This window comes from Felis catus, chromosome A1, assembly GCF_018350175.1.
Source record: "Felis catus isolate Fca126 chromosome A1, F.catus_Fca126_mat1.0, whole genome shotgun sequence".
Taxonomy (NCBI): Eukaryota; Metazoa; Chordata; class Mammalia; order Carnivora; family Felidae; genus Felis; species Felis catus.
Window position 1 is genome coordinate 91,194,774 of NC_058368.1, and position 26,671 is coordinate 91,221,444.

Consider the following 26,671-nt stretch of genomic DNA (forward strand, 5'->3'; position numbering starts at 1 on the left):
GGGCGCTTAACTGACTGAGACACCCGGGCGCCCCTGTCTTCTGTATTTAAAGCGGTAACTAGAAGCATGTATAACCACCATGTACTATGCTTGGCAGAAACTTTTTTTTTTTTTAATTTTTTTTTTCAACTTTTATTTTTGGGACAGAGAGAGACAGAGCATGAACGGGGGAGGGGCAGAGAGAGAGGGAGACACAGAATCGGAAACAGGCTCCAGGCTCTGAGCCATCAACCCAGAGCCTGACGCAGGGCTTGAACCCACGGACCGCGAGATCGTGACCTGGCTGAAGTCGGACGCTTAACCGACTGCGCCACCCAGGCGCCCCGATGGCAGAAACTATTAATGGCTATTGCTCTGTTTCTCTGGCTGCCAGCCTTGGCTTTCTGCTTTTGGAATACCTCCAGAAGGGCGTTCCTAGTAATCACTCATTTGGCCTGCATCCAGGACCTGCCATGGTTATCAGGCTGTGCCCATGAGATGTCCCAGGGCAGATGCTTGTTTGTGAAACCACGGTTCTTGCTCTTAGGTTGGAGGAGTGCCCTGAACCCCTTTCCACCTTCCAGTCCAGGGTGGAAGAAAGGTCTTCTCCTGGAAGTGGGCATGGAAGACCATGCTTGAGCCACTGTTGCAAGACCGGGGACTTGCTACACTTGCTCCCTAGCCTTCCACCGGTCAACAACCACATCAGCCCCACCAGGACTCTGGAGCCAAGCAGCCCACTAGGGTGGGCTAGAATGCTTCCATGAAGAAGGGGGCTGAGTGCAGCAGGTAGGCGGGGTGTCCTAGAGCTACACTGCCTGACTCAAGTCCTTGAATCATGGTACCAGCTGTGCACACCCGACAATTTTTAAACCTCTTTGTTCAACTTCAAGTGGGGATGAGGCAGTCTCACCTAATTGTGAGGATTAAGTGAGTTAATATACACAGAGTACTTACAATACTACCTGGCATGAGGTACATTCTCAAATGTCAACTGTCATCCCTGGTGACTGGGAATCTTTATATTCCACAGCTTGAACACTACGGTTTCTGGGGCCAGAAAGGTTTGGATGGTCACTGTGGGACTAGGACCAGACCAGCCATATGAATATAAAAACACTCAGAAGCACTACTTTCTGGCCATGTCTTAGTAGACAAAGTAGATAACCACACAACAAAAATGCAGTTTGTACCTCTTAGAACACTGTGTATTTTTCTCATTTATTTTCAGAAAGACATGTTCTATGGCAACAGTTTTTAAGAATGGTGAGGGGCGGTAGACAGGGCAGCACACAGAATGGGGAAGAACACTCCCCAACGACCAAATCCTGGCACTTGCCAAGGATGACCATTATGAACACAATGGAGACATTTGTGGGTGACGGGAAACAATCAAACCTTGTGTTTTCTCCTCCCTTCATGAACTGGTATAAAAATACTAAAAGCAAAAATATTACCAAAAATATATTTGGCAGGAGTTGAGGTGGGCCAGGAGGCTGGGACCCCTCCTACTGTGGGCTAGAGCAGGGTGGAGTGTTTTGTTTCTACATTGCCTTGCTGGCTAATCCAGTAGGACAGAGTACCAAGGAGATAAGGCAGGAAAGGAGAGGAATGAAGACAGCTGGAGGCTACGCACTCTTAGACTAAATTCATGTTTAAAGGAATTAAGTTGCTTTCTCAACCAAAGACACATGCAGTTAGGGCTGTTTTGTTCCAAGACTCCAAGGCTCAGGCACAGTAACCTGGAAGCCTGAATCTGCTGAGAAGCAAGGTCCCATTCCCTCTAGAAGCAGTTGCTGAGTATGGAGGAAAGCAACGTCTTGGGCAGACACTGCTAATGGAACTAGGCCAACTCAGGTGGTGAGGGAGAACCCAGGTGCAAAATCTATGAGCTGGAGACAGGAAGACCTGATAAGAAAGCATTCGGGGAGTTTCAAAGGGGAAATCAGAGATTATTTCCCAAGAGCTGTCAGTTTCAGGGGTTGTTCACAGGAGCCCAGGACAGTGAAGAATTTAACACCTAGGTGCTAATCCTCTTCTCAAAAACACTCCCTCTGGGCAGAGTGGAACTGGCACTTCCACAGTAAGCCAGAGCTCTGACGTGGGAGGTGGGATCTAGGTCTGCTTCTCTGACTCCTCTCTTTCTATAGTCCAGGCGAGGGTGTGGGGAGACTGGCTCATTCATTACCTTGCGATGGCACAGTCATGGGTGTGCTGGGAAGTCTGAGCACTAAGTAGGGCAGGGAGTAATCTCAGATCGAGGGCCTCTGGGCTGCACAGATTCCGGTGCAGGAACAGCAGTTGGAGCCGTCACTAGAAGGAATGAGGCGCTTAACGGGCAGCAGGTCTTGGCCCTGACTCAGCTGCAGGCACGTGACAAGTGGCAGAAGCTCTCATTAAGAACACACGAAATGAACAAAAGGCCCAGCTGGACAATGTTCCACCAGGATTAAGAGGATGATCATTAAGACCAGGCAGGCCATGTGGACAGTACTAAAGGCAGGGATCTGTGGCATTTGAGTACAGTTTTCCAAGTTTATTGTGGAATTTGGGATTGCTAGCCCTGTGAGGCTGTAGACGAACTTGTGTGGCCCAGGGTACAAATAGCTCCAAGCAACCTCCTGAAATGCTGCTTCACCTGCAGCCTAATGGGGGAGAAAGTATGAGTTACTGATCACTTGCCCACACTAGTGGCCTTCATTCAACAGAAGCTGAATTTAGAGAACTTAGGCTTTAAAACTGCTAGAAGCTTCCGGGTCTGTTTTCAACTTGGGAGACCACTGATTCCGCCAGGATATAGACTATCCTCTTCTGTAACTTGGGAGTCGAGGTGCAGCCTTTGTGGGGCCAGTGGGCTGCCTGACTTGATGGAGAGCACCCCCACAGACCAAGAACCTGCCGCTCTGCTTCCCAGAACAAGGGCTGACTTGCCCTTCCATCTTCATGATGTGGTATGTTCCAGTCTGCAGTCACGTGGGCTCCACATTCTTCATGGTGGGGAAGGGGACAGTGCTACCAGAAGCTGTGTGCCTGAAGGCACACATGTTACTTTATCTCTGATTTCTACTGATAGCACTAAAGGTAAAGGAACTGTACCTGCAGGACCAGAGTATCACTAAAACTTTTGGGTATGGACAATGCTCTGCCAGAAACTGCCATGATGCTGTTGACCACTTCTTGACCCGTGGAATTACTCCACATGTAGCTCACCATTGTCAGGACAGGACAGTCTTTAAACAGTGGGACACCCAGATGGAGAGGAAATGCCCACTTTCAAATGCAAAAGCAGAAATTCAAAGATGTTTTTCTTGTGAACACAAGTCAATACTTTCAGAAAACTGGATAGAAGGGCAGGGGCCAGGATACTCTAATGCAGTGGACAGAGAGGACTGCCAGCCAAGGGGGAACAGTGGGTCAACCTTTGAGAACTGGCTTTGGGGCTCTGACTTCTTGTGTCGGTTGCATGTCAGGAAATGGCAAGTCACAGAAGGGGAGGTGACCTAGACCACCACGAGGTAATTGGATTGTCACCTCAAGTGGAGCATTGTCCCTGACTGCTGTGTGTGGGGTAACTACAGTGTGGAACAAATTGAAGGTAATGTCTCCATACACTCAGTCCCTGCTTTAGATACCATCCCAGTGTCAGAGTCATGCTGAGGCCCAGAGGAACTGGGTAACTCAAGAAGTTTGATCAACCTCTGCATCCCAGGGGTCCCAAGTTCTGAAAGCTGGGCCTGGGTGCAATATCCAGAATTGTGGACTGCGTACGGGGCCAGATCACCATATTCCCCAAGGGCAAGTGGGGTGACAATAAATGACATGATGTCACCACTTAAGAGGTGCAAATCAAGAGGGACACACCATTCAGAGTTGTACTGGAAGGAGAATACAGTTAAGCGGCCAGTGGACACGTAAGTCAGAGAGATCTGACAAAAGGTGGTTTGAAGCAGAAGGTGGGAAACAATTTGAGTAACTCCTGACCCAATGCATGGGTGACTGCACTTTTCTTACACTGGGTTTCATCAGGGTTGGTGAGAATAAAAGGGCTCCATTAGAAGTAAAAACCCTCTTACATAAGAGAACTGAGTAGTGTGAAATGCTTAGAGGCCATCTTCTTACTTTGGTTCCTTTGCTTCTCGACCTAAATTTTTTTTACCATTTTTATAGTGTCTCTTAATAGTCAAAGTGTAAATTTGATAAGCTAATTTCTGTGTTGCTAATGAAGCTTCATTTTGGTTATATTTCACAATTCAGTAATTCAGTAAAACACTACTGCTATTTAACAGAGGCAGTTCTGAACTAGGAGTGCATGCCATTCTTAAATTCTCAAACCCACAATAATGTGAATAAAAAGACCATCTTCGGGCAAGCTTTCATGGCTATTTCCTGGAATGGATTCTCGTACATTCAATAATTAACATATTCAGTCTCAAAGCTCTGCTATATAAACTATAGTCATATCACTTTTCTCCAATATGATGTCTCTGATGCTGAATGAGGTTTGCAGTCTGGTTGAAAGCTTTCCCACATTTATTACATTTATAGGGCTTCTCTCCCGTGTGAATCCTCTGATGTTGAGTAAGGTGTGTGCTTCGAATAAAGGCTTTCCCACAGATTTTACATTTGTAAGGTTTTTCTCTAGTGTGGATTCTCTTATGTTGAGTAAGGGCCGAATGGTCACTGAAGGCTTTCTCACATATATTACATGTGTATGGTTTTTCCCCAGTATGAATTCTCTGATGTTGGGCTAGGGCGGATTGGTCCCTGAAGGCTTTCTCGCACAAACCACACCTGTAAGGTTTCTCTCCGGTATGAATTTTCCGATGTCGAGCAAAGGATGAGTTATCCCTGAAAGCTTTCCCACATTCACTACACTTATAAGGTTTCTCTCCAGTATGAATTCTCTGATGCTCGGTAAGGGAAGAGTTCACCCTGAAGGCCTTTCCACATTCATTACATTCAAAGGGCTTCTCTCCAGTGTGAATTCTTTGATGCTGAAGAAAACTTGTACTCTGATTGAAGGCTTTCCCACACTCATTACATTTATAGGGTTTCTCTCCACTGTGAATGTTCTGGTGTTTGGTAAGATGTGCCCTGCATACAAAGGCTTTGTCACATACGTTACATTTAAAAGGTTTCTCTCCAGTGTGTATTCTGTGATGGTGTGCAAGGTGTATATTTCGGATAAAAGCTTTTCCGCATAAGTTGCATTCAAAAGGTTTCTCTCCGGTGTGAATTTTCTGATGATAAGTAAGTGAGGAGCTCACCGAGAAGGCCTTGCCACATTCCTTACATTCGTACGGTTTCTCGCCAGTGTGAATTCTTTGGTGATGGATAAGGTGTGTACTCTGGTGAAAGGCTTTCCCACATTCTCTACATTCATATCGTTTCTCTTTAATAACAGTTTTCCGATTTGCATTAAGTTTTTCAGTATGAACTTTCTGATGTTTATTAAGGGTCGAACTCTTAGTGAAGACTTTTCCACACTCTCTACACTCAAAGACTTTTTTGCTAGATTGCAATCCCTGACTTGGAACAAAAGATGAGCTCTCGGTGCAGTGCTTCCCAGGCTCATCACCTCCCTGGTCACTGAGCACAGAGGGGGTTTTCTGGTGAATGACAGCCACCTGGCCTCCATGCTGCCATTCCAGCAGGCCATCATATTTCCAGTGACTGTCTCTAGTAAATCTTTCCTTTACCATCCACCGATCCAAGTCTTCTCCAGGAATATCTGCCTTGGGAGTAGATTTCTTACTCACAGGCATGGTCATCCAGTCTGAAAGACATCAAACATAAAAAAATCTGTTTTATCCTGGTAAAACACCTAGTTGGCGTAAGATGAGAAGATTTATAATGCTAACAAAGAGGCTGCAGTTTTGAAGGCTTCTTGAAGTGAAGATAAGAAAGGAAAGGGGAGGGGCACCTGAGTGGTTTAGTCGGTTAAGGGTTTGACTCTCAGTTTCAGCTCAGGTCATGATTTCGTGGTCTGTGAGATTGAGCCTCATGTCAGGCTCTGTGCTGACAGCGTGGGGCCTGGTTGGGATTCTCTCTCTCTGCCCCTCCCCTGTTCACACAAGTTCACTCTCCTTCCCTTGCTCTCAAAATAAATATTAAAAAAAAAAAAAAAAGGAAAAAAGAGGTAAACAGGATGTGGCAGGAAGGGGTTGATTTAATGTGTAATGAATGTATGAAGCAGGATAGCTTGGAAGCTTAGATTGAGAAGTCACAGGCCTGGGTTGGGATCCTGAGTACAATACTCAGATTACAAAGAAGTTACTTGACTTTCTATGCCTCAAAAAAAACCTATACAGACCACACTCTGCTAACAGATAAGAAAAAATGTACCTTATCTGTTTCAGTGGTATGGTCTTTAAAATAACCCAGATGTGACCTTAAGAAACCAGGGAAACTGGAGGTCAACACTTGGTAAAGTAATCTGACTCCCATAACTACAAAAAGCAACATTTTAATGTTTTATCTTAGCATTCAGATAGCTAATAAAACAGATGTGTAAAACACTCATCTACAAAGGACCTCCTCCTGCTAGTGAGGACACAAAGTTTCAAACCTATATGTAACACCTATATGAGGAAAATGTACCATGAAGTTGTATATGTGAGGGCAGGAAATTAGGAACAAAGCAGCAAATCTACCAGGAGAAACCAGGTATGTGCTGGAGGGTGAGGCCCTGACTCCTGGGAAATGAGAATACAGTCACTAGAAATGGACTCCACTACTGGGATATGAGCCATGGCCCCATGTGTGATCCTCTCCCCACAGACAAATTCTGCACGTTGGTTTCATGATACAGGCATACCTCAGAGATACTGCAGGCTCGCTTCCAGACTGCTGCAGGGAAGCAAATATTGCAATGAAGTGAGTCAAATGAATTTTTTGGCTTCCCAGTGCATATAAAAGCTACGTTTACACTATACTGCAGTCTATGAAGTGGTGTAGCATTATGTCCAGAAAAACACTATGTATGCCATAATTAGAAAGCACTTTCTTGCTTAAAAAACGCTAACCAGCATCTGAGCTTTCGGCGAAATCATTCTGCTGGTGGAGGGTCTTGCCTCAACGATAATGGCTGCTGGGGCGCCTGGGTGGCTCAGTCAGTTAAGCGTCTGACTCTTGACTTTGGCTCAGGTTATGATCTCACATTTTATGAGATCAAGCCCTGTGTTGGGGTCCGCGCTGACAGCGCAGAGCCTGCTTGGGACTCTCTCTCTCCCTCCCTCTCTCTGCCCCTCCCCCATGCTTGCACGTGCACTCATGCTCTCTCAAAATAAATAAATAAACTTAGAAAAAAACGATGGCTGCGAATGATGATTGTCAAAGGCTGAGGTGGCTGTGGCAATTTCTGAAGATAAGATAACAATGAAGTCTGCTGCATCGAAGGACTCTTCCCTCTTAGGAACAAGTTCTCTGTAGCAGGAGATGCTGTTTGACAGGATTTTGCCCACAGAACTTCTTTTCGAACTTGGGAGCCAATCCTCTCAAACTCTGCCACTGCTCTATTAACTAATTTTATGTCACATTCTAAATCCTGTGTTGTCATGTCAACAACCTTCACAGCATCCTCATCAGGATGTAGATTCTATCTCGAGAAACCCCTTTCTGTGCTCATCCATAAGAAGCAGCTCCTCAGGGGCGCCTGGGTGGCGCAGTCGGTTAAGCGTCCGACTTCAGCCAGGTCACGATCTCACGGTCCGTGAGTTCGAGCCCCGCATCGGGCTCTGGGCTGATGGCTCAGAGCCTGGAGCCTGTTTCCGATTCTGTGTCTCCCTCTCTCTCTGCCCCTCGCCCGTTCATGCTCTGTCTCTCTCTGCCCCAAAAATAAATAAACGTTGAAAAAAAAAATTAAAAAAAAAAAAAAGAAGCAGCTCCTCATCCGTACAAGTTTTATCATGAGATTGTAGCAATTCACTCACATCTTCAGGTTCCACTTCTAATGCCAATTCTCTGGCTATTTCTACCACATCTGTGGTTACCTCCTCTGCTGAAGTCTTGAATCTCTCAGAGTCATCCACCAGGGTTGGAATCAACTTCTTCCAAACTCCTCTACTAATGTTGATATTTTGACCTCTGCCCATAAACCATGAATGTTCTTAATGGTATCTAGAATAGTGAATCCTTTCCAGAAGTTTTCAAATTTTATTGCAAGAATCACCAAAACGTGACACAGTGATATGAAGTGAGTATATGCTGTTGGAAAATGGCACTGATAGATTTGTTCGATGCAAGACTGCCACAAACCTTCACTTTGTAAAAAATGCGTATCAGCACAGCACAATAGAACGAGGTATACCTGTATTAACGAGCAGTGTTCTGGACTGCACACCAATTTTCCTATGTATTTGTAAATATCTGCCTGTTTTGTTAAGTCTATTTAAGACTCTGTGCTAAGAAATGAAATGATAAGAACTAGACACTATACATTAATGATGTAAATTCTTGGGAAATCTATCAAGAACAAGCTTCCCTCATCACTTTTTTCTTTCTAAACATTCCAGAAAATCTACAAAGAGCTATAATCAATGAAACAAAACAAAACAAAACAAAACAAAACAAATTCCTTTACTTATCTGGAAAAGAAAGTTAAACAGGTGCATTTTAAAGCTATAGTCCTGGTGAGCTCAGAATAATACATCGTTGCTCAAAACAAAGAATGGTCAGTTAAACACCAGGACTGCCAAATCTTAAGGTTTTAAGGGGTGACTTTCACTTTCGGACCTGATAGAGTGGCCTGTGGGAGACATTCCTGTAGAAAACAACTGGAAAATCTTAACTGAAAAACAAAAACTCTGTCTAAAGGCATCAGATGTCACTTAAGGCCAACCTGATAGTCTAATATTTGGAAGAGAAAGGAAATAGAGAGGTAATCCCAATAATCACTGGGTTTTTTTTCCTTATAGAGAAGTTCAAAATTTTCTAGTCTTAAGATACTATGGAGCCAATAGTCAGTGACGTGTCTGACTTTGGCTCAGGTCATGATCTCACAGTTGGTGAGTTCAAGCCCCACACTGTGCTCTGTACTGGCAGTGTGGAGCCTGCTTTGGATTCTGTCTTTCCCTCTCTCTCTGCCCCTCCCCTGGCCACACTCTCTCTCAAAAATAAATAAATAAACATTAAAAAATATATATATACTATGGAGCCAAAAACTGAGATCAGGATCTTCCAAGGAAGGGGTTGGTGGTCATACATGTGAAATTCTCAGTTGGCACTCCTGGAGGGCTGCAAGGGCAAACAAGAGATAAGCAGAGCTTTAGAAACACTGCAACCCAATCTCCAGGTTATGTGTTCCTGCTTGGATTAAGGTGGTTCCCTTGCACAGTAGCTATCCACCAGAGAAAAAGGCAAATCTTCTCTGGAGGAACAGAACATTACCCAGAGCCTCTTCAGTCCTTCAAATACAGTATCAGGGATTCAATCCAAATGTACCAGGAATACTAAGAAATTAAGTCAAGAGAAAAAACAGATAATAGACAAAGACCCATAGAACTCAGATACCAAAGTTACCAGACATGGATTTTAAGACATGTGTGATTAATATGTTCAACAAAACAGATAAGAATAAGAATTTCAATAGCAGATTGGAACCAATGAATCAAATGAAAGTTCTAGAACTGAAGAATATAAATAATTGAAATTAAGAACTGAACGGATAGATTTAACAGTATATATTGGACATAGCAGAAGGGAGCAATAGTGCCCTGGAAAAATACATAAGCAGAAAATATCTATGATAAAACTTGCAGAAAAAAATTAAAAAGAAGCATAGAAGGCATAATGAAGAGACTGAACATATGTGTAACAAGTTCTGGAATAGGGCAAGGAAAAGGGCAAAAATACTGTTTGAAAAAAAAAAGGCTAAAAAATGAATGTGAGAAGCACTAGGGATTCCAAGCAGGATAAATACAAAGAAAATCTACCTAAGCACAGCACAATAAAACTACTGAAAACCACTAAGTTTATCTTGATAGTTGCTTAAGAGAGAGAGAGAAAAAATACATTACTTCTAAAGGAGAAAAAAAATAAGACAGGTGACTTTTCAACAAAAACAATGAAGCCAGGAGACAATGAAATAACATCAGAAGTGTTGAAAGAACATAACTGCCAAACAGAATTCAAGAGAAAGAAAATATCCCTAAAAAGTGAGTATGAGGGGTGCCTGGGTGGCTCAGTCAGTTAAGTGTCTGACTTCAGCTCAGGTTGTGGTCTCACGGTTTTTGAGTTCAAGCACTGCGTCCGGCTCTGTGCTGACAGCTCAGAGCCTGGAGCCTGCTTCAGATTTTGAGTCTCCCTTTCTCTCTGTCCCTCCCCTGCTCATGCTCTGTCTGCCTCTCAATAATAAACGTTAAAAAAAAAATTTTTTTTAATAAAAAAAAGCAGAGTGAATATGAAATGGATACTTCCATATAAATAAAAACAGAGATGTGTCACCAGCAGACCCATATTTAAAGAAAACAACAACAGTAACAAGAGTGTTCTAGGCATAAGAAAATCCCACGTGGAAACATGGAAATGTAAGCAGGAATGAAAAGCAATAGAAAAAGTAAATACATGGGGGCACCTAGGTGGCTCAGTTGGTTAAGCATAGGACTTCGGCTCAGATCGTGCTCTCACAGTTCATGGGTTTGAGCCCTGTGTCGGGCTCTGTGCTAACAGCTCTGAGCCTGAAGCCTATGTCTCCTTCTCTGCCACTCCCCCACTTGCACTCTGTCTCTCTCTCAAAGATAAATAAACATTAAAAAATTTAAAAAAAAGAAAGAAAGAAAGAAAGAAAGAAAGAAAGAAAGAAAGAGTACGTGAATACATAGAAGTATTATCGCACACAATAATTATGTCTTGAGAGGTTGAAAATATATATGCAATGATATACATAGCAAAAATAACACAAAAGGTGAAAGAAAACAGAGTTAATATTTTAAGGTACTGGCATGGTCTGGGAATTATTAAAAGTAAAAAGTTATTTTGTTTAACAATAAGCTGGTTTTACTAATTAGACTTACCAATAAAGTCTAGTAGCTAAAAAAAAAATATATTAACAAGCTAATACAGGATGAAAATCAAATAACAAAAAGTTAATTCAAGAGAAAACAAAATGGAAAAGATAATTTAAAGCAGGTGAGTAAAATAGAAAACAATAAGATAACAGACATCCAATCTCATACATATTAGTAACTGATTTACATATTCTATTGAAAAACTAAGATTGTGAGACTAGATTGAAAAAAATCCAGCTAAATGCCTATTAGAAGAGAAATACCAAAAATATAGACAGAAAAATATAGAAAAGAATGAAAAGGGTTTATCATGTAAGCACTAACCACAAGAATGGTAGTACATGTATACTTAGACAAACTTTGCAATATTAGAAAGAGACTTTCAGATATTTCATACTGACAAAAGGGACAGTTCTCCAGGAACATGTAAGTAAATCTACATTTGCACATAACTTCAAAATGTATAAAGTAGAAATTGAGAAAATGAAAAGCAAAAACAGAAATCTTAACAATCCTAGTAAGATATGTTCACACACCACTTTCAAAAACTCAGAAATCAAACCTTTAAGAATAGGGATGATCTCAACAATCCAAAAAACAAATCTGATTTAATAAATATACCTGATAACAGTATACCCAACAATGACAGAATATATATTATTAGTGAATACAGAACATTTACTCAGGCTGACTATATACTGGGCTGTAAAGCAGTATGGACACATTTCACAGGACTGAGGTCACTCAGAATACGTTCTCTGAACTCCATGGAATTAAGCTGGCAATGAATACCAAAACACCAAAAAGATACTTAAATAATCCACAGATATTTCTAAATTAAGCAATGCATTTCTAAAGACTTCCATCAAGACTAATCAGAACAGGGGCATCTGGGTGGCTCAGCTGGTTATGTGTCCAATTCTTGATTTCAGCTTAGGTCATGATCTCATGGTTCTTGAGATTGAGCCCCCACATCAGGCTGACAGTGCAGGGCCTACTTAGGATTCTCTCTCCCTCTCTGTCCCTCCCCAGCTCATATGTGTGTATGCTATCTCTCTCTCTCATAAATAAACTTAAAAAAAAAAAGAAAAAAGAGGGGCGCCTGGGTGGCTCAGTCGGTTAAGCGGCCAACTTCGGCTCAGGTCATGATCTCGCAGTCAGTGAGTTCAAGCCCCGCATCGGGCTCTGTGCTGACAGCTCAGAGCCTGGAGCCTGTTTCAGATTCTGTGTCTCCCTCTCTCTGACCCTCCCCTGTTCATGCTCTGTCTCTCTCTGTCTCAAAAATAAATAAACGTTAAAAAAAAAATTAAAAAAAAAAAGACTAATCAAGAACAGAGAGAAGGCACATATTAGTAATATCAATAATGATAAAGGTGACATCAGGACAGATTCCATGGAGACTTATATGACAATGACATAATGAGGAAAGTTTATGCTAATGAGTTTGGCCATTTAGATAAAAGGGTCAAATTCCTAGAAAGGTAAAATGTACCAAAACTGACCAAAAAAAAAAAAAAAAAAAAAAAAACAACAACAAAAAACAAAATAACCAAAAAACCAACAACAAACAAAAAAAAAAACCCCAAACCAAACCAAACCAAAAACCAGAAAATTTGAATTGTCCTATATCAAATAAATGGAATCTTCAATTTAAAACTTTCTCACAAAGAAACTGCCAGAGATAGCTTCACTAGTGAATTTGTCTAAACATTTAAGAAAGAAATAATACCAATCTTACACAAGCTCTTTCAGAGAAATGAAAAGAATGAACATATCTCATTGGTTTTATTAAGTTAGCACAACCTGATGAGAACAATTTAAAACTTTATTTACTTAATTTTGAGAGAGAGAGAGAGAGAGAGAGAGAAAGAGCAAGCACACGCACACAAGCAGCAGGGAGAGGCAGAGAGAGAAAGAAGGAGAGAGAGAATCCCAAGCAGTCTCTGGTGCTGTCAGAACGGAGTCCTGTGCAGGGCGGAGCTTGATCTCATGAACCGTGAGATCATTACCTGAGGCAAGATCTAGAGCTGGATGTTTGACCCACTGAGCCATCTAGGTGCCCCAAGATGGGAACAACTTTTAAAAAATATAAAATCACAGACCATTCTTTCTCGTCAACACAGATGCAAAATTCCTAAACCTAGTATCAGCAAAAGGAATACAAAACCGTGACATAAAAAAGGATAATGGATCACGAGTAAGTTGAAATCTCAACGTTGTTTTCACATTTCAATCACACAATGTTATTCACCATATTAACAAAATAAAGGAGAAAAAATCACATCATTATTTCAATAGAGGCTGAAATTGACCCAATTCAATACCTAGTCATGGTAAAATCTCAGTAAAGTAGAACATAACTTTCTTAATCTGATAAAGAGTATCTATAAAAATTCTACACCAAACATCACAATTATAAAATATTGAAAACATTCCTGAGACTGAAATGAAAAAAAAATGCCTATTATCACAATTTCTATTTAACATTCTATTAAAAGTCTTAATCAGTGCAAGGTAAAGAAAGAGAAAAGAAAATCGGAAAAGAAAAAATTAAAATGTCATTATTCTCAGATAATATGATTATGTTCATACAAAAACACAAAATAATCTACTATTAGAATTAATAAGGGAACTTAGTAAAGTTGCCGGGCGTAAGATCAATATATAAAACCAATAGTCCATCTATATACCAGCAACAATTAATTGGAAAACTTTCAAAAGATATTTGTAATTGCATCAAAAACAAAAAAATACTTATAAATATAGTGAAAGATGTGCAAGAACTATATACGTAAATCAACAAAAAATTTCAGAGAAATTATAAAGAAAATCTAAACAAATACAGGGATACAACATAGTCACAGAATGGCATACTACCAATTCTTCCCATTTAGTCTACAGAGTCAGGCCAATTCTTATTAAACTCCCAGCAGGAATTTTGTGGAAATTGAAAAGTCAATTCAAAAATTCTGAAAGCAAACAAAAGAACAAAGCTGGAGGACTTACATCATCAAGTGTGACACTCATCATAATGTTAGAGTAATTAAGACATTATTGTATTGGCACAAAATATGACAAAAAAGAATGAAACAGAATAGTCTAGAAACAGACCTATGTACAAATAGACAAATGCAAGAGACTACAGAACCCAGAATCAGACTCATGCACAATGTAGTTGCCATATGTGTGACAAAGGAAATACTGCAATACAGTGGGAGAAAGATAGTCTTTTCAGTAAACCATCCTGGGTCAACTGTATACCATATGAGAAATGAACAATAAATCTTCCACGTTGACTTCAGAACTAAGTATGAAAGACAAAGAATACAGCTGCTACAGGAAAACAAAGATGTTCATGGCCTTAAAGGTCTTATATAGAACACAAAAAGCATTAACCACAAGGGACAAAAAGAAAAACAAAACCACAAAAACCCATATCCTGATTAACTGCACTGTCTTAAAAATTTAGAACTTGTTTATCAAATGACACTATTATTCAAGGTGGGAAGTATATATATTTGCATACATGACATTTGACGACTCAAATCCCAAATATGCAACCCTATCGATCATTAAGAAAAGATCAGACGGCTATATAGAAAGGGAAAGACTTATTCTTTACAAAAGAGAATATTAAAGAGATTAAAAATAAAGAAGATCCCCAATCATCTGGGTGGCTCAGTTGGTTGAACATCTGACTTTGGCTCAGGTAATTATCTCACAGTTTGTGAGTTTGTGTGATCCCTGTGTCAGGCTCTGTGCTGACAGTTCAAAGCCTGGAGCCTGCTTTAGATTCTGGTGTCTCCCTCTCTCTCTCTGCCTCTCCCCTGCTCATGATCTGTCTCTCTCTCTTTCTCAAAAATAAATAAACATTAAAAAAATAGCAAAGATGATCAATTTCATCAGTCATAAGTTGAGATACAACCCGGTATTCCATATATCCTCTAGAGTGGCAGAAGAAATGTTTAAATGGCAATACTGGGAACCCTCAAATACTGCTGGTTGAGGAACAGATTAGGATAGCCACTTTGGAAAACTCCTTGCTAGTGTCTACTAAAGCCTTCATACTCATGAACATAGTACTCCTACCTACATACCCAAGAGAAATATATACATATATTCTCTAAAAGACCTATAGAAATGTTCAAAGCAGTACTATTCATAATAGCTCCAGGCTAGAAATCAAATGTTTAGCAACAGTAGAAAATAGAAATGGTAAGTTTACACTGTGAAATACTGTACATCAATGAGAATGAACCAACCACTGCTATACATGGATGAATGGCAAACATACGGCTGAAGGAAAGAAGCCAGATACAGAAGAGCACATACTGTATGATTCCACTTATATAAACTTTAAAAATAGGCCAAACAAAGCTATGGTCAGGGTAGTAGTTATGTTTAGAAAGAAAGAAATAGAGGGGATGGGAGATTTCTAACATGCTGGTAACATTCTATTTCTTTTAGAAGTGCTGGTTATACAATATTTACACTGCAAAAATGTGCTGAATTTTACACTTAAAATTTGTGTATTTTTCTGGGTATTCAAAAAATGTTTGCTTAAAAAGATCTGGCAGATGGTTTTCAAAAAAGATACTGTGGGTCACCAAAAATAACCAATTGCCGGCTTTCTTTGAATTGTGATATCTATTAAAGCCTCTCCTCAACTGTGATAATAATAACACATCATCTATATATAAGAGAGTATTTGTCTTCTTAATGTTTAGTGTTATAAGAGAACACTCATCTAATCAAGAGAGGAGTCAAACGCACCCAAGTTTTACCACACTGAAGACGAACTGAGTGAGGAGAGACTGGACCCACTGAAGATATGAGCACACAGAATCTGCTCTCATCAAGGCCCAGGTCACTTCAGGTTGGGCTGAATTAACCTGGCTGCATTGTCCTATGTTAAAAAAGGACAAAGTATAGTTAAAAACATTTTTTTAAAATGTTTTATTTATTCTTGACAGAGAGAGACAGAGCACTAGCAGGGGGCAGCGGGTGGGCGGGGGGGGAGGGTGGGGCGTTGGGGCAGAGAGAACGGGAGACACAGAATCCGAAAGCAGGCTCCAGGCTATGAGCTGGCAGCACAGAGCCCAACACAGGGCTCAAACTCACAAACCATGAGACCATGACCTGAGCTGGAATTGGATGCTTAACTGACTGAGCCACCCAGGCGCCCCGGCAAAGTATGGTTTTAAACTCTATAAACCCAGGATTCCTGCTTCTAGGCACGTCCCTTAGTGAAAACATATGTCCACGAAGAGCATACGAACTAAAAGACATCCACACAGTGGCATCTGGGTGGCTCAGTCAGTTAAGCGTCCAACTTCGGCTCAGGTCATGATCTCGCAGTTTTTGGTTTGGGCCCTGCATCCAGCTCCTTGCTGACAGTGTAGAGCCTGCTTGGGATTCTCTCAGTCTCCCTCTCTCTCTGACCCTCCCCTATTCTCTCTCTCTCAAAATAAATAAATAAACTTAAAAAAAAAAGACATCTACATAAACCTCTGTACCAGAATGTTCACAGCAGCCTTAGCCAAAGGCTGAAAACACCCAAATGTTCACCAGTGATGAATGATCAGTGCTATCTCCAGACGACAGAGTGCTAACTCAGTGATGGCAAAGAACTACTGACATCTGAAACAGCAAGGAGGAATCTCGAAGCTTCTTTGCTAAGTGACCGTCAAACACAGAGGAGAACATGCTGTAGAGTCCCATTTGCATGAAATCCTGGGAAGATAAACTCAGAATGGCAGAGGCAGATGACTGGTTGCCAGGGCCTAGGGATGGGGCAGGAGGGGGGGCGGGGAGTTAACTGCAAAGATGTCAGAGGGAACTCTTAGGTTAGGGATAACAGAAATGTCATTATTTGGAAGCAATTACACCAAATAATCGGCTAAAAGAAGAGAAAAGTGGCTACCTCTCCAGTGGGGAGAATAGGGAAAAGGGGTCACTGTTTTTTGTAATAAAAACTGTAGTTTCATTAAATGCGTGCATTACTGTGATAAAACTTACTACTAAAAATAAAGAACAGAATAAACTCCAATGAAGTCAAAAGACAGAAATACTGGGAAAAAAAAAATCAATGAATAGATCAAGATAAAATAGAAAGGACCAGCAGAGTCAAACATTTATTCATTAAAAAGTCTATTAAAGGGTCACCTGAGTGGCCCAGTCAGTTAGCTGTCCTACTCTTTGTTTCGGCTCAGGTCATGATCTCACGGTTTGTGGGGTTCAAGCCCCACACTGGGCTCTGTGCTGACAGTGTGGAACCTGCTTGGGGTTATCTCTCCCCCTCTCTCTGCCCCCTCCCTGTTTGTTCTCTTTCTCTCTCTCTCTCAAAAATAAACATAAAAAAAAAAAAGTCTGTTAAAAAGCAAACCTCTCACAAGACTTCAACAGAAAGAAAAAAAAAGACGAAAGTTGAATATTATTAGAAATTCATGCTTCCATTCAACCAAGTCCTTCCCTAATGGATCTAAGGGTAGAAAGGATCATTTAAACACAACACAAAAAGCATGAAGAAAAAGACCATTAAGGCAAAAGACTGATATATTTTACTTTGTTAATTAAGAACTTCTGTTAACAAAGAAAAAGATAAGCTATAAAGTGACACACTTATTTGATTCCTGAATAAATAGGACTTTTTACAAATGACTAAGAAAAAGATGAACTGTAATAGAAAAATGGGCAAAGAATATGAATATGTAAGTCTCAGAGCACAAATTATCAACACACGAAAAGGCTTCCAATTTCACGAGTAAACAAGGAAATGGAAATCAAAACTACAGGGAGATACCAGTTTGCAGGAATGGGGCTAGGAGAATTTTTAAAAGTCTATCAGTTCCAAATTTTGGCAAGAAAGTAAAGTCACAAGAATTTGCCTGAACTGTGAGTATAATCTGGAACAACTAACTTAACCAGGAATCTGGAACAGTCTCGAAGAGCTGAAGAAGCATGTACCCTTAAGCCCACTACTTCTACACCTGTGCATACACCTTAAAAAGACTCCCAGTGAAGGCTTGTGTATATAAGGAAACATGTATAAGAACATTCAGTCTGCATTATTCCAAACAGCAAAGTCTAGAAACAACCCACAGGTCTACCAGCAACAGAATGGATAAATTTAAGGTGTCATCATTGAAGGAATATCAAAGTGCCGAAGTACACATCTCAGTAAGGGTTTAAAAAGACCAACTTGTGGAAACTGTACAATACACATATCAAACTTAAAAAATTTTTTTTGAATTAAAAAAAATTTTGAGAGAGAGCTACAAGTAGGGGAAGGGCAGAGAGAGACAGAGGATCTGAAGTGGGTTCCACGCTGTCAGCACAGAGCCCAACAAGGAGCTCGAACCCACGAACTGCGAGATCATGACCTGAGCCAAAGTCGGACACTCAACCAACTGAGCCACCCAGGTGTCCCCATATATCAGACTTTAAAGCACACAAAGCTAAATAACATTGCTCAGGGCTCCAGATAAATGTGGTAAAACCATGAAGAACAGTGCAGGAGCTGCTGGTGGAAAATTCAAGCTAGTGGCTCTCTCTGACATTGAAGGGAGAAGGGGCAGTGACACGGAGCATATTGGACTTCCCATGTGCCCCTACGTTTTATTTCTTAAGTTGGACAGTGGGATATGGGTGTCATTTCTTTTTTCTTCAAACTTTAAAAAATACCACATATTCTCTTTTGTGTATATAATGTACAGTAAGCAAAATATGCTTATTTTATTTTATTTTATTTTATTTTATTTTATTTTTTTAGTTTATTTATTTATTTTGAGAAAGAGAAACAGAGAACAAGGCAGGGAGGGACAGAGAGAGAGAGAAGGAGAGTGAGAATCCCAAGCAGGCTCCATGCTGTCAGCACAGAGCCCTACTTGGGGCTCCATCTCATGAACTGCAAGATCATGACCTGAGCTGAAACCAAGAGTCAGACGCTTAACTGACTGAGCCACCCAGGTGCTCCAAAATATGTTTATTTTAAGTAAAACAAGGGAATAATAACAAGTGTAGAAATAAAATAACAACCTGTAAGAGTAATAAGTAAGGGCTGGTTCCCTGAAAAAAAAATTCCAACAAATTTAAGAGGGAAAAAAGAAGCAGATAAAATTGGAAACATGCAAGAGGACATCGTATAAAGTGTTAAAATTATAGACGAATCCTATGGCCAATTGTAAACAAATACGCTTCATGGCTAAAAAAAAAAGACAGTTTAAAACTAACTGGTAAAAATGTACAACTGATGTAACAGAAAGAAATCTAAACAGATTAATAAATACAAACTGTAGGAAGTTATTAACACACTACCCAAATTAAGGGATCAGGTAGTTTTATTTAGACTTACTGAGTAAACAATTTCTGGGTAACTGAAGCTATTTTGGAGAAGGGGAAAAAAGAAGTTTGAGAGCCAGATGGCTTCACCCCAATCCTGACTCGCCAGGAGACGGCAACATTAAATCTGTCCAAATGAACTAACCACACTGAGGCTTGGTTTTCTGTAAGTGCAGTTAATCATACTTCCCTCACAGGTTGTGAGGACTGAATGGGGCAGTTCATATAAATTCCCTCAAAAAACACCCAGCACAGTGATGGTCCCAGCTGCTCAAATGCCAGCTCTCTTCTCCCTCCACTAGCTCATGGCCCAGAGGGGATAAAATCTATCAGAAGCATTACAACTGAAAAGTGTCTGTTCTAAACCAATGGTAATTGGTGCAGAAATGGACAAGTTCTAGATCCAATTCCTACAAAATGAGAGATGAACCTAATACCACTGTTTCATATGGTTTCTGAAGTCATAGTCATGATCAAGAGAAACAGAAATAAGAAAAACCCAAATTAAAAATGATCTAATGAACACTTTAAGAATAATAATCAGAGAGTCACAGGAGGGCAATAAATACTTGGAAAGGACTACCACCTCTTGGTAGCAGCAATTTCCGGTTAAAGAACAAAAGAGAAGATGGTTCTATTCAAAAGTAAAAATATGTCTTCAATAGATAATGAGAGGAACAGCTATAAAACTTTATTGGGAAACATAAAATAACACTTCTTTCCATGTCTGACTGGCTAGCCACTGGTCATCCCCCATGAATCGGCTCCAGGTTTGGGATGTCCAGGCAATTCAGAAACACAAGGTGCTAGACCCAGAGGGTCGGGAAAGGCACCTGGGACGGCCTGACCCATGACCACCTGGTTTTTCATATCATTACCCACACCTGACTTCTAGGCATGAAACTCCCTCATATTCCTAATCCCCTCCCACCCCTAGCAAGTACAATAAAGAACTAGTCGTAACGATGAATAAAGAATGGATGATGTTGTTAGTTAGGCCAGAGTGGTGGGACAGTGGATGAATTTCTTTTAATTCCCCACCCCCTTTTATTTTGCTAGAACACTGCTTATACAATACAGAATGAAATATTAAAAATGCCTTAGCTTAGTTATAACAGAACATACAAATTCAGAATGCTACTGGAGTAACTTAGAAGATTTTTTTTTTTTTTAGACAACTGAGTTTTAGAGCTAAGACATTTAAATTCTATAATAGACTGGGTCCTAGACATTTCAGGTGTAGTTATTTAGTGTAGGCTATAAATCCCTGCCTTTTTTGCTGGGTGATAAATCAGTAACAAAGGCTTAAAAAAAAATATTTTCCAGGGGCACTTGGGTGGCTCAGTCAGTTAAGCATCTCAACTTTAGCTCAGGTCATGATCTCATGGTTGGTGGGATCGAGCCCTGTGTCAGGCTCTGCACTGGCAGTACGGAGCCTGCTTGGGATTCTGTCTCCCTCTCTCTCTTTGCCCCTCCCCAACTTGCACTGTCTCTGTCTCTCTGAAAATAAACTTAAAAAAATTTATTTTTATTACTTAAGTTTATTTGAGAGAAAGACAGACCGCGAGTGGGGGAAGGACAGAGAGGGAGACACAGAATCCCAAGCAGGCTCCAGGATCTGAGCTGTCAGCACAGAGCCCGACGCAGGGCCTGAACTCACGAACTGCAAGATCATGACCTGAGCCGAAGTCGGACGCTTAACCGCCTGAGCCACCCAGGCACCCCCCAAAAAATAAAATAAAAATAAAAATAAAAATAATAAAAATAAAATAAATAAGAACATTTTCCAGCCTATAAAATGCTAGCTAAAAGTGAAATGTCGTAACGTCTTGGATAAGGCAATATGCTCTCTAGAATATTCAGGAGCAAGGAGAGGCACCCCTGTTCCCACTCTTAAGCTACCAGACCCAAAGGGCTCCGTAAGACAAGCAGAAACCACTTAATTGTCATGTTCTCTGTATCCAAAGGCTACAAGTCTATGTCACCTATTAAGTGCCAAGTGAGTGATACAAGCCCGGCTTCACTCTCATGGTGCTTACGACCCAGTGTGGTGCTGGCAAAAGGCAGAGAATAATTAAACACTGGCTGAATATATGTGCACATGGGTGCACAGATATGAAGGCGGTGGAAGAAGTGTGCAATGGTTAGCTAGAAGAGCTGCCTCAGAAGGCAGTTGGTTAACTGGCCCATATGACCAGAAGATGCCCTGCTGCGTGTAACCGTCACTGGAGAAATGTCGGTGAGCAGACTTCACCATTCGATGCTAAACGAGACAAAAGGACACGTGAGTGTGGCATGCGGGGAGCTGCCCAGATTACAATGGACACTTTTTCCAAACTGGAGGCTATTGATCTATGCCAAATAGGGAGAGAAGAAAACTCACAGATGGGAGGGTCCATGTGCCCACAGGGCAATAAGATGCTGAGGTGAACAAGAAGGGAAAAGATGTTGCTTCTCAGTCCACAGGCCTGGAATATTTGCTGAGTTCCTCCTGAAGCCCCCCAGGTGCATGGTTCTTACCAAGACAGAAGCCTGCTGAGGTGTCCTCCAGCATCCACTCTTCTCCTTTTCCCAGCTGGGACAACACATCTGGTTGGGGTCCTAAGAGTCCTGTTTTTGAGGGGAAAAAGAGACCACATCTGTTCATACCAGCGATAATATCATTGCAAGGAGATCTGGTCCTGGGGACTTCCTGGAAAAGGTGACCCAATAGGAAGGCCACGGGACAGATGAATTCCCAGGAGGAAGAAAAGATGGCTGGGGCCCAGCACAATCTGGTCCCATGTCCTTCTCCCTGTTGAAAGGGAGAGAGGATTCAACCTAGTCACCTTTGAAGCATCTGCACTTAGACTCCAACAAAACAGTCATGTACCTGGGACACCAGGGGTAGGCATGCAGTGCCCTGAAGATAACATCTTCAATCAGCCCACTCCCAGTCCAGTGTTCTGGATGGAACCAGTTTAAGAGTTTATAAGGGTCCGCAAGAGATCCCTAAATGTGAAGATAAGCCCTCGGAGGCCCCTGCTTACCCAGCGAGACCAGGTTGCTGTAGTTCTCCAGCATCACATCCCTGTACAGGGCCCTCTGAGTGGGGCTCAGCTGTGCCCACTCGTCCTGGGTGAAGAGCACGACCACGTCCTTGAAGGTCACTGATTCCTGTAACAGCAAACCCATCCCTGGTGACCTGCAGCTACCCCTCCCATGGCTCTCTGAGAAATGCTGAGCCTGGCAGGCCCCAGGAGCTGGCTGAGGTCTGCAGGACCGTTAGCATAGAGCAGGCTGGGGTTCTGTGACAACATGAGCATTTCCTCAGGGGCTCCTAGGGGCCGGGCTTTTGCCAGACTTTGTTTCCTGCTTTGCAGAAACATATACTGTGAAGAAGATATGCTTCTATGCTTCCTCAGCACTGAGACTTCAGACTTGCTGTTCCCTTTTTTTTTTAAATAAAGTTCTAAAGTTTATTTTTGTGAGAGTGAGAGTACACACACAAGCAGGGGGAGGGGCAGAGAAAGAGAGAAAGACAGAGCACAAGCAGGGCAGGGGAGGAGGGAGGGGGGGAGAGGGAGGGAAGGAGAGGGAAAGAGAGAGGGAGAAGAGAGAGGGAGAAGAGAGAGAGAGAGAGAAAACCGAAGCAGGCTCCAGGCTCCAAGCTGTAGGTGCAGAGCCCAATGTGGGGCTCAAGCTCACAAATCCTGAGATCATGACCTGAGCTGAAGTCAGGACACTCAGCTGACTGAACCACCCAGGCACCCTCTTGCTGTCCCTTTTGACATGAACATTTTCTCCCATCTCCCTCAATTTGCCCAGCCCTGCCTCCACCCCTACCCCACGACCAAATCCTATTCAGGCTCAGCTTCCACATTACTTCCTGGGCATGGCCTTCTTCAACCCCTTTATCACTGGTGCAGGCACAGCAAAGCACTGTCCTGCTTTATTGTGAGTTTTCATTTACTTTTGGCTTCCCCCGCTGGACTGTTCGCTCCGAGCAGCTATGGACAATTTCTACATCTCTCTTGTCTTCCTGGCATGTCTTCTAGAACACAGCCCATGTACCCAACCCCTATTATACGTTGCTTAGCCAACACCTGCTTGTCTTCAGCTGCTCACCCCCAGGCACATACACGGTTCCCGTAGAAACAGTCATTCTGGACAAGATGACCCTGTCCCCTCTGATCACAAAGAGCGCCTTCCTTAGAAACTGTTGGCTGAGAAGCCAAGAGAGCTGGTGTGCACTGAGAAAGAGTTACACAGAAGCCCTGAGAAGAAAGCCAAGGGTCCCAGAGAAAGGACTTTTTGATTATTGTAGACCCTACCTCCATAGCCTAATAAGTCCAGTCGTTTCCTTGCATGTGGAGAAATACTTGGGAGAAATCCCAGTATCCTTCCAGTACAGGCCTGCTTTTGCTTAAGGTAGTCTGACTTCAGTTTTCATTACCTGTACCCAGAGCTTTGCACACCTGTTAGATTGAACCCATGAACCAACTTGTCAGGGACCACTGTGTACTTTTTCATCACTGTCATAATAAGATAATACCCAGCACATTTTACATTACTAATACAGGTCTACTGAATGACAACCAAATTAAGGCAGCCTATAAATACGAAATAAATTGTGTGACACCAACAATGCATTTGAGGAAAGGGTCAGGGAAGGGAATTATCACAGTGGATTGGCACTACAGAGATAGGCTTCAAGAAAAAAGTGGTACCAGAGATGGGGTGCTAAGGGACAGGTCAAACCGGAAGGAGCAGGGTGAACAGCCAGTGAGCTATGATGGGACTGAACACAGCACCTTCAACCAGCTGCTCAACTCTTCCAGTGTTTTCTGCCAAGGATTCCAGCTCCGGACAGGCTTAAACATGTGAGGTAATTAGAATGATTTTACCAAAGTCAACAGATTTTATGCATTCAAATGAAGGTTATCTCCTTCAAAGTGGTAGAGTCCATATCCTTGTTCCAAGAAGGCTGGCCCTGCTCTAAGTGTTTTCGTAACTTACTGAAATTGAAAATGTATCTTTTGAATGACTTCATAAAAAACGTATGTCATTAAAAAAGAAAAGAGTAAGTCCCTTCCCCGAGAAAGTGTTCTAATTTCTCTCTTCACTCAACTCCTGTGTTAGGTACTACCTTTAAAACCACTTTGGACCCCAGGGAGCCTGGGTGGCTCAGCGGGTTAAGTGTCTGACTCTTGGTTTTGGCTCACGTGATGATTTCACAGTTTGTGGGTTCGAGCCCCACATCTGGCTCTGCACTGACAGTGTGGCACCTATTTGGGATTTCTCTCCCTCTCTCTCTGCTCCTCCCTGGCTTGCTCTCTCTCAAAAAATAAATAAACATAAAAAAAAAAACCCATTTGGACCCCTACTCTTCCTTGCTAGTGGAAAGAGTGCAGATTACAGGGTGTCTCATTAATGTGAACTTGAACAAGTGACTTAGCTCCCTCACCCATTTGGATGAGCCCAACATGGGGGCCAGGGAAAAAAGGGCAACAGGGTCAGGCCTCCATCTGAGACTGGATTAAGAGAAAAGGTCCTGGTCAGGGTAAAAAAAACAAACCAACAACAAAAAACAAGCCCATACTCTTCAAACCTCTACATTAAAAACTTTTAAGGGGTGCCTGGGTGGCTCAGTCGGTTGAGCGTCCGACTTCAGCTCAGGTCATGATCTCACAGTTCGTGAGTTGGAGCCCCACGTCGGGCTCTGTGCTGACAGCTCAGAGCCTGGAGCCTGCTTGGGATTCTGTGTCTCCCTCTCTCTCTGCCCCTTCCCTGCTCATGCTCTGTCTCTCTCTGTCTCAAAAATAAATAAACATTTAAAAAAAATTAAAAAAAAAACTTTTAAGGCAATTCAGGAGGGGAACCCCAGAGCAACTCCCCACTCACCTGGACCATGGTTGGCAGGCGCCTGACAGCCATTCCTTCTCTGATAAGCCCTTTTAGGGACTGGCAGAGTGGGACTTAAGCGAGAAATTTCTACACACCTGTTATGAGGAAAACTGGGTTAAAAGAGATCACACCGCAGTCCTGAGTGAGGCTGGGAGCATTCACATCCTAGGAATTCTGTTACCCTGAAGCAGTAGATTCTTAGTCTCTATTAGCTCCCAATTCTCTCCTTCTGAGGATACTTCTGCTGGCCTCTGCTGCAAAGGGAATCCCTTCCCATGCAGCCATTACCCGCCCCGACGCCTTCCGTCAGCATCTGGATCAAATCCTCCACATTTTCCCTCCCGTATCTTAAATACATTGGCTGTTCCCTGCAGAAAGCACCCGTCACCCTCCAGATTTCAATCTTTCTATCCACCCTCTGGCCTTCGCCCTGAGAGGTCTCAACAGAAGTTTCTCTCCTGCCCGGAAGGTTGCCTAATCCTGGGAGGGGAGTGAAGGATTGCCGCAAAAGGCAAGGTAAGAAGGCTGGATCTCCATTGTCAAGGCCTCTCAGGCTAAGTCCTTCTCTCTGACCTCGGGCCTCTCCCCTTCAGGGACCCAGTCTGGGTGACAAAGAGCCAAAGGTGGGCGAGAAGCAGTGTATTTGTGTGGCGGGGGGGGGGGGGGGGGGGGGGTAGGCGGCTAGGAATCTCTTTCATACAACCCACCCTCCGGCTCCCAAAGAGCCGCTGCTGCTGCGGCTGCCCCGGCCTCGGAGAGTTCGCAGACAGGGCTCCGAAACACCCTGGGGACATCCACCCCTGCAGGTAGAATGGGCTTCCTGGAGTCGGTTCCGAGACCCACGCAGAGGCCCTAACTGCATCCTCCTGTACATGCACTTGCAGACTCGGACTCTAAAACCAAGAGCCCACACCTGGCCATCCTCCCTTTTCCTCTTAGGATCAAACCTCAGCCGTACGTCCCGGTAAGTTTAGGGCATCAGATCGGCGTCCTCCAGAAGGGACTACGACCCGTACCTACTCGGCCTTCCCTCCGCCCTTTCCCCCCGGCCCCGAACACCGCCATCTCCCTCCCCCCACCCGCTCCCAGCCGCGCCCGCTCTCCGACGCCGCTTTGGCCACCGTGCCTGGTCACCACCGGATTGCCCTTTGAAGAGCCACTGCCCGTGGCGAGAAACCGCAACCGCCACATCGCAGGCGGAACACAATGAGCTGGAGTTGGCAGCCCGGGTCGGAACTGCGCTTGCGCGTTGCCCGGGGAGCTGCGGAGCCGAACACCCGCAAGTCAGAGGGCTGCTACCTTCTGGCTTCCCAGACTCCACTTCCCAGAGGGCGAAGCGGCGGCCAGCGCAGAAAGTGATATTGCGCGCTTGCGCAGACACGGCCTCGCCCTTCAACACCACGACTGGCAGCTTTCAGTGCTGAAACTACATTTCCCAGGGGCCACGGCGGGGGCGTCAC

The 26,671-nt window shown here is 42.8% G+C and overlaps 1 protein-coding gene across 2 annotated transcripts; it reads right to left on the reverse strand.

Annotated features, from left to right (window-relative positions):
- Positions 1-1,181: 1,181 nt before the first annotated feature.
- ZNF454 (zinc finger protein 454) lies at positions 1,182-26,504 on the reverse strand. 2 transcript variants are annotated; one of them, XM_006927523.4, is made up of 5 exons: positions 26,338-26,504; positions 25,209-25,306; positions 22,355-22,481; positions 21,846-21,935; positions 1,182-5,755 (listed from the first exon to the last, which is right to left on the reverse strand). In XM_006927523.4, the coding sequence occupies exons 2-5, from the start codon at positions 25,239-25,241 to the stop codon at positions 4,440-4,442; spliced, it is 1,566 nt and encodes a 521-aa protein (XP_006927585.2). In that variant the 5' UTR covers positions 25,242-25,306; positions 26,338-26,504; the 3' UTR covers positions 1,182-4,439. The 2 variants fall into 2 exon arrangements, with proteins under 2 accessions (XP_006927585.2, XP_011279911.2); XM_011281609.4 differs by lacking the exon at positions 26,338-26,504 and adding an exon at positions 25,919-26,256.
- Between the last annotated feature and the right edge of the window lie 167 nt (positions 26,505-26,671).

Excerpts from the sequence above, each read along its gene's own strand:
- ZNF454 (XM_006927523.4), bottom strand. The coding sequence starts at position 25,241 with ATGGCTGTCAGGCGCCTGCCAACCATGGTCCAG. Across the intron at positions 22,482-25,208 it reads GCCTGCCAACCATGGTCCAG|GAATCAGTGACCTTCAAGGA; the intron begins GTGAGTGGGGAG and ends TTGCTGTTACAG. Across the intron at positions 5,756-21,845 it reads CTCAGCAGGCTTCTGTCTTG|ACTGGATGACCATGCCTGTG; the intron begins GTAAGAACCATG and ends GATGTCTTTCAG.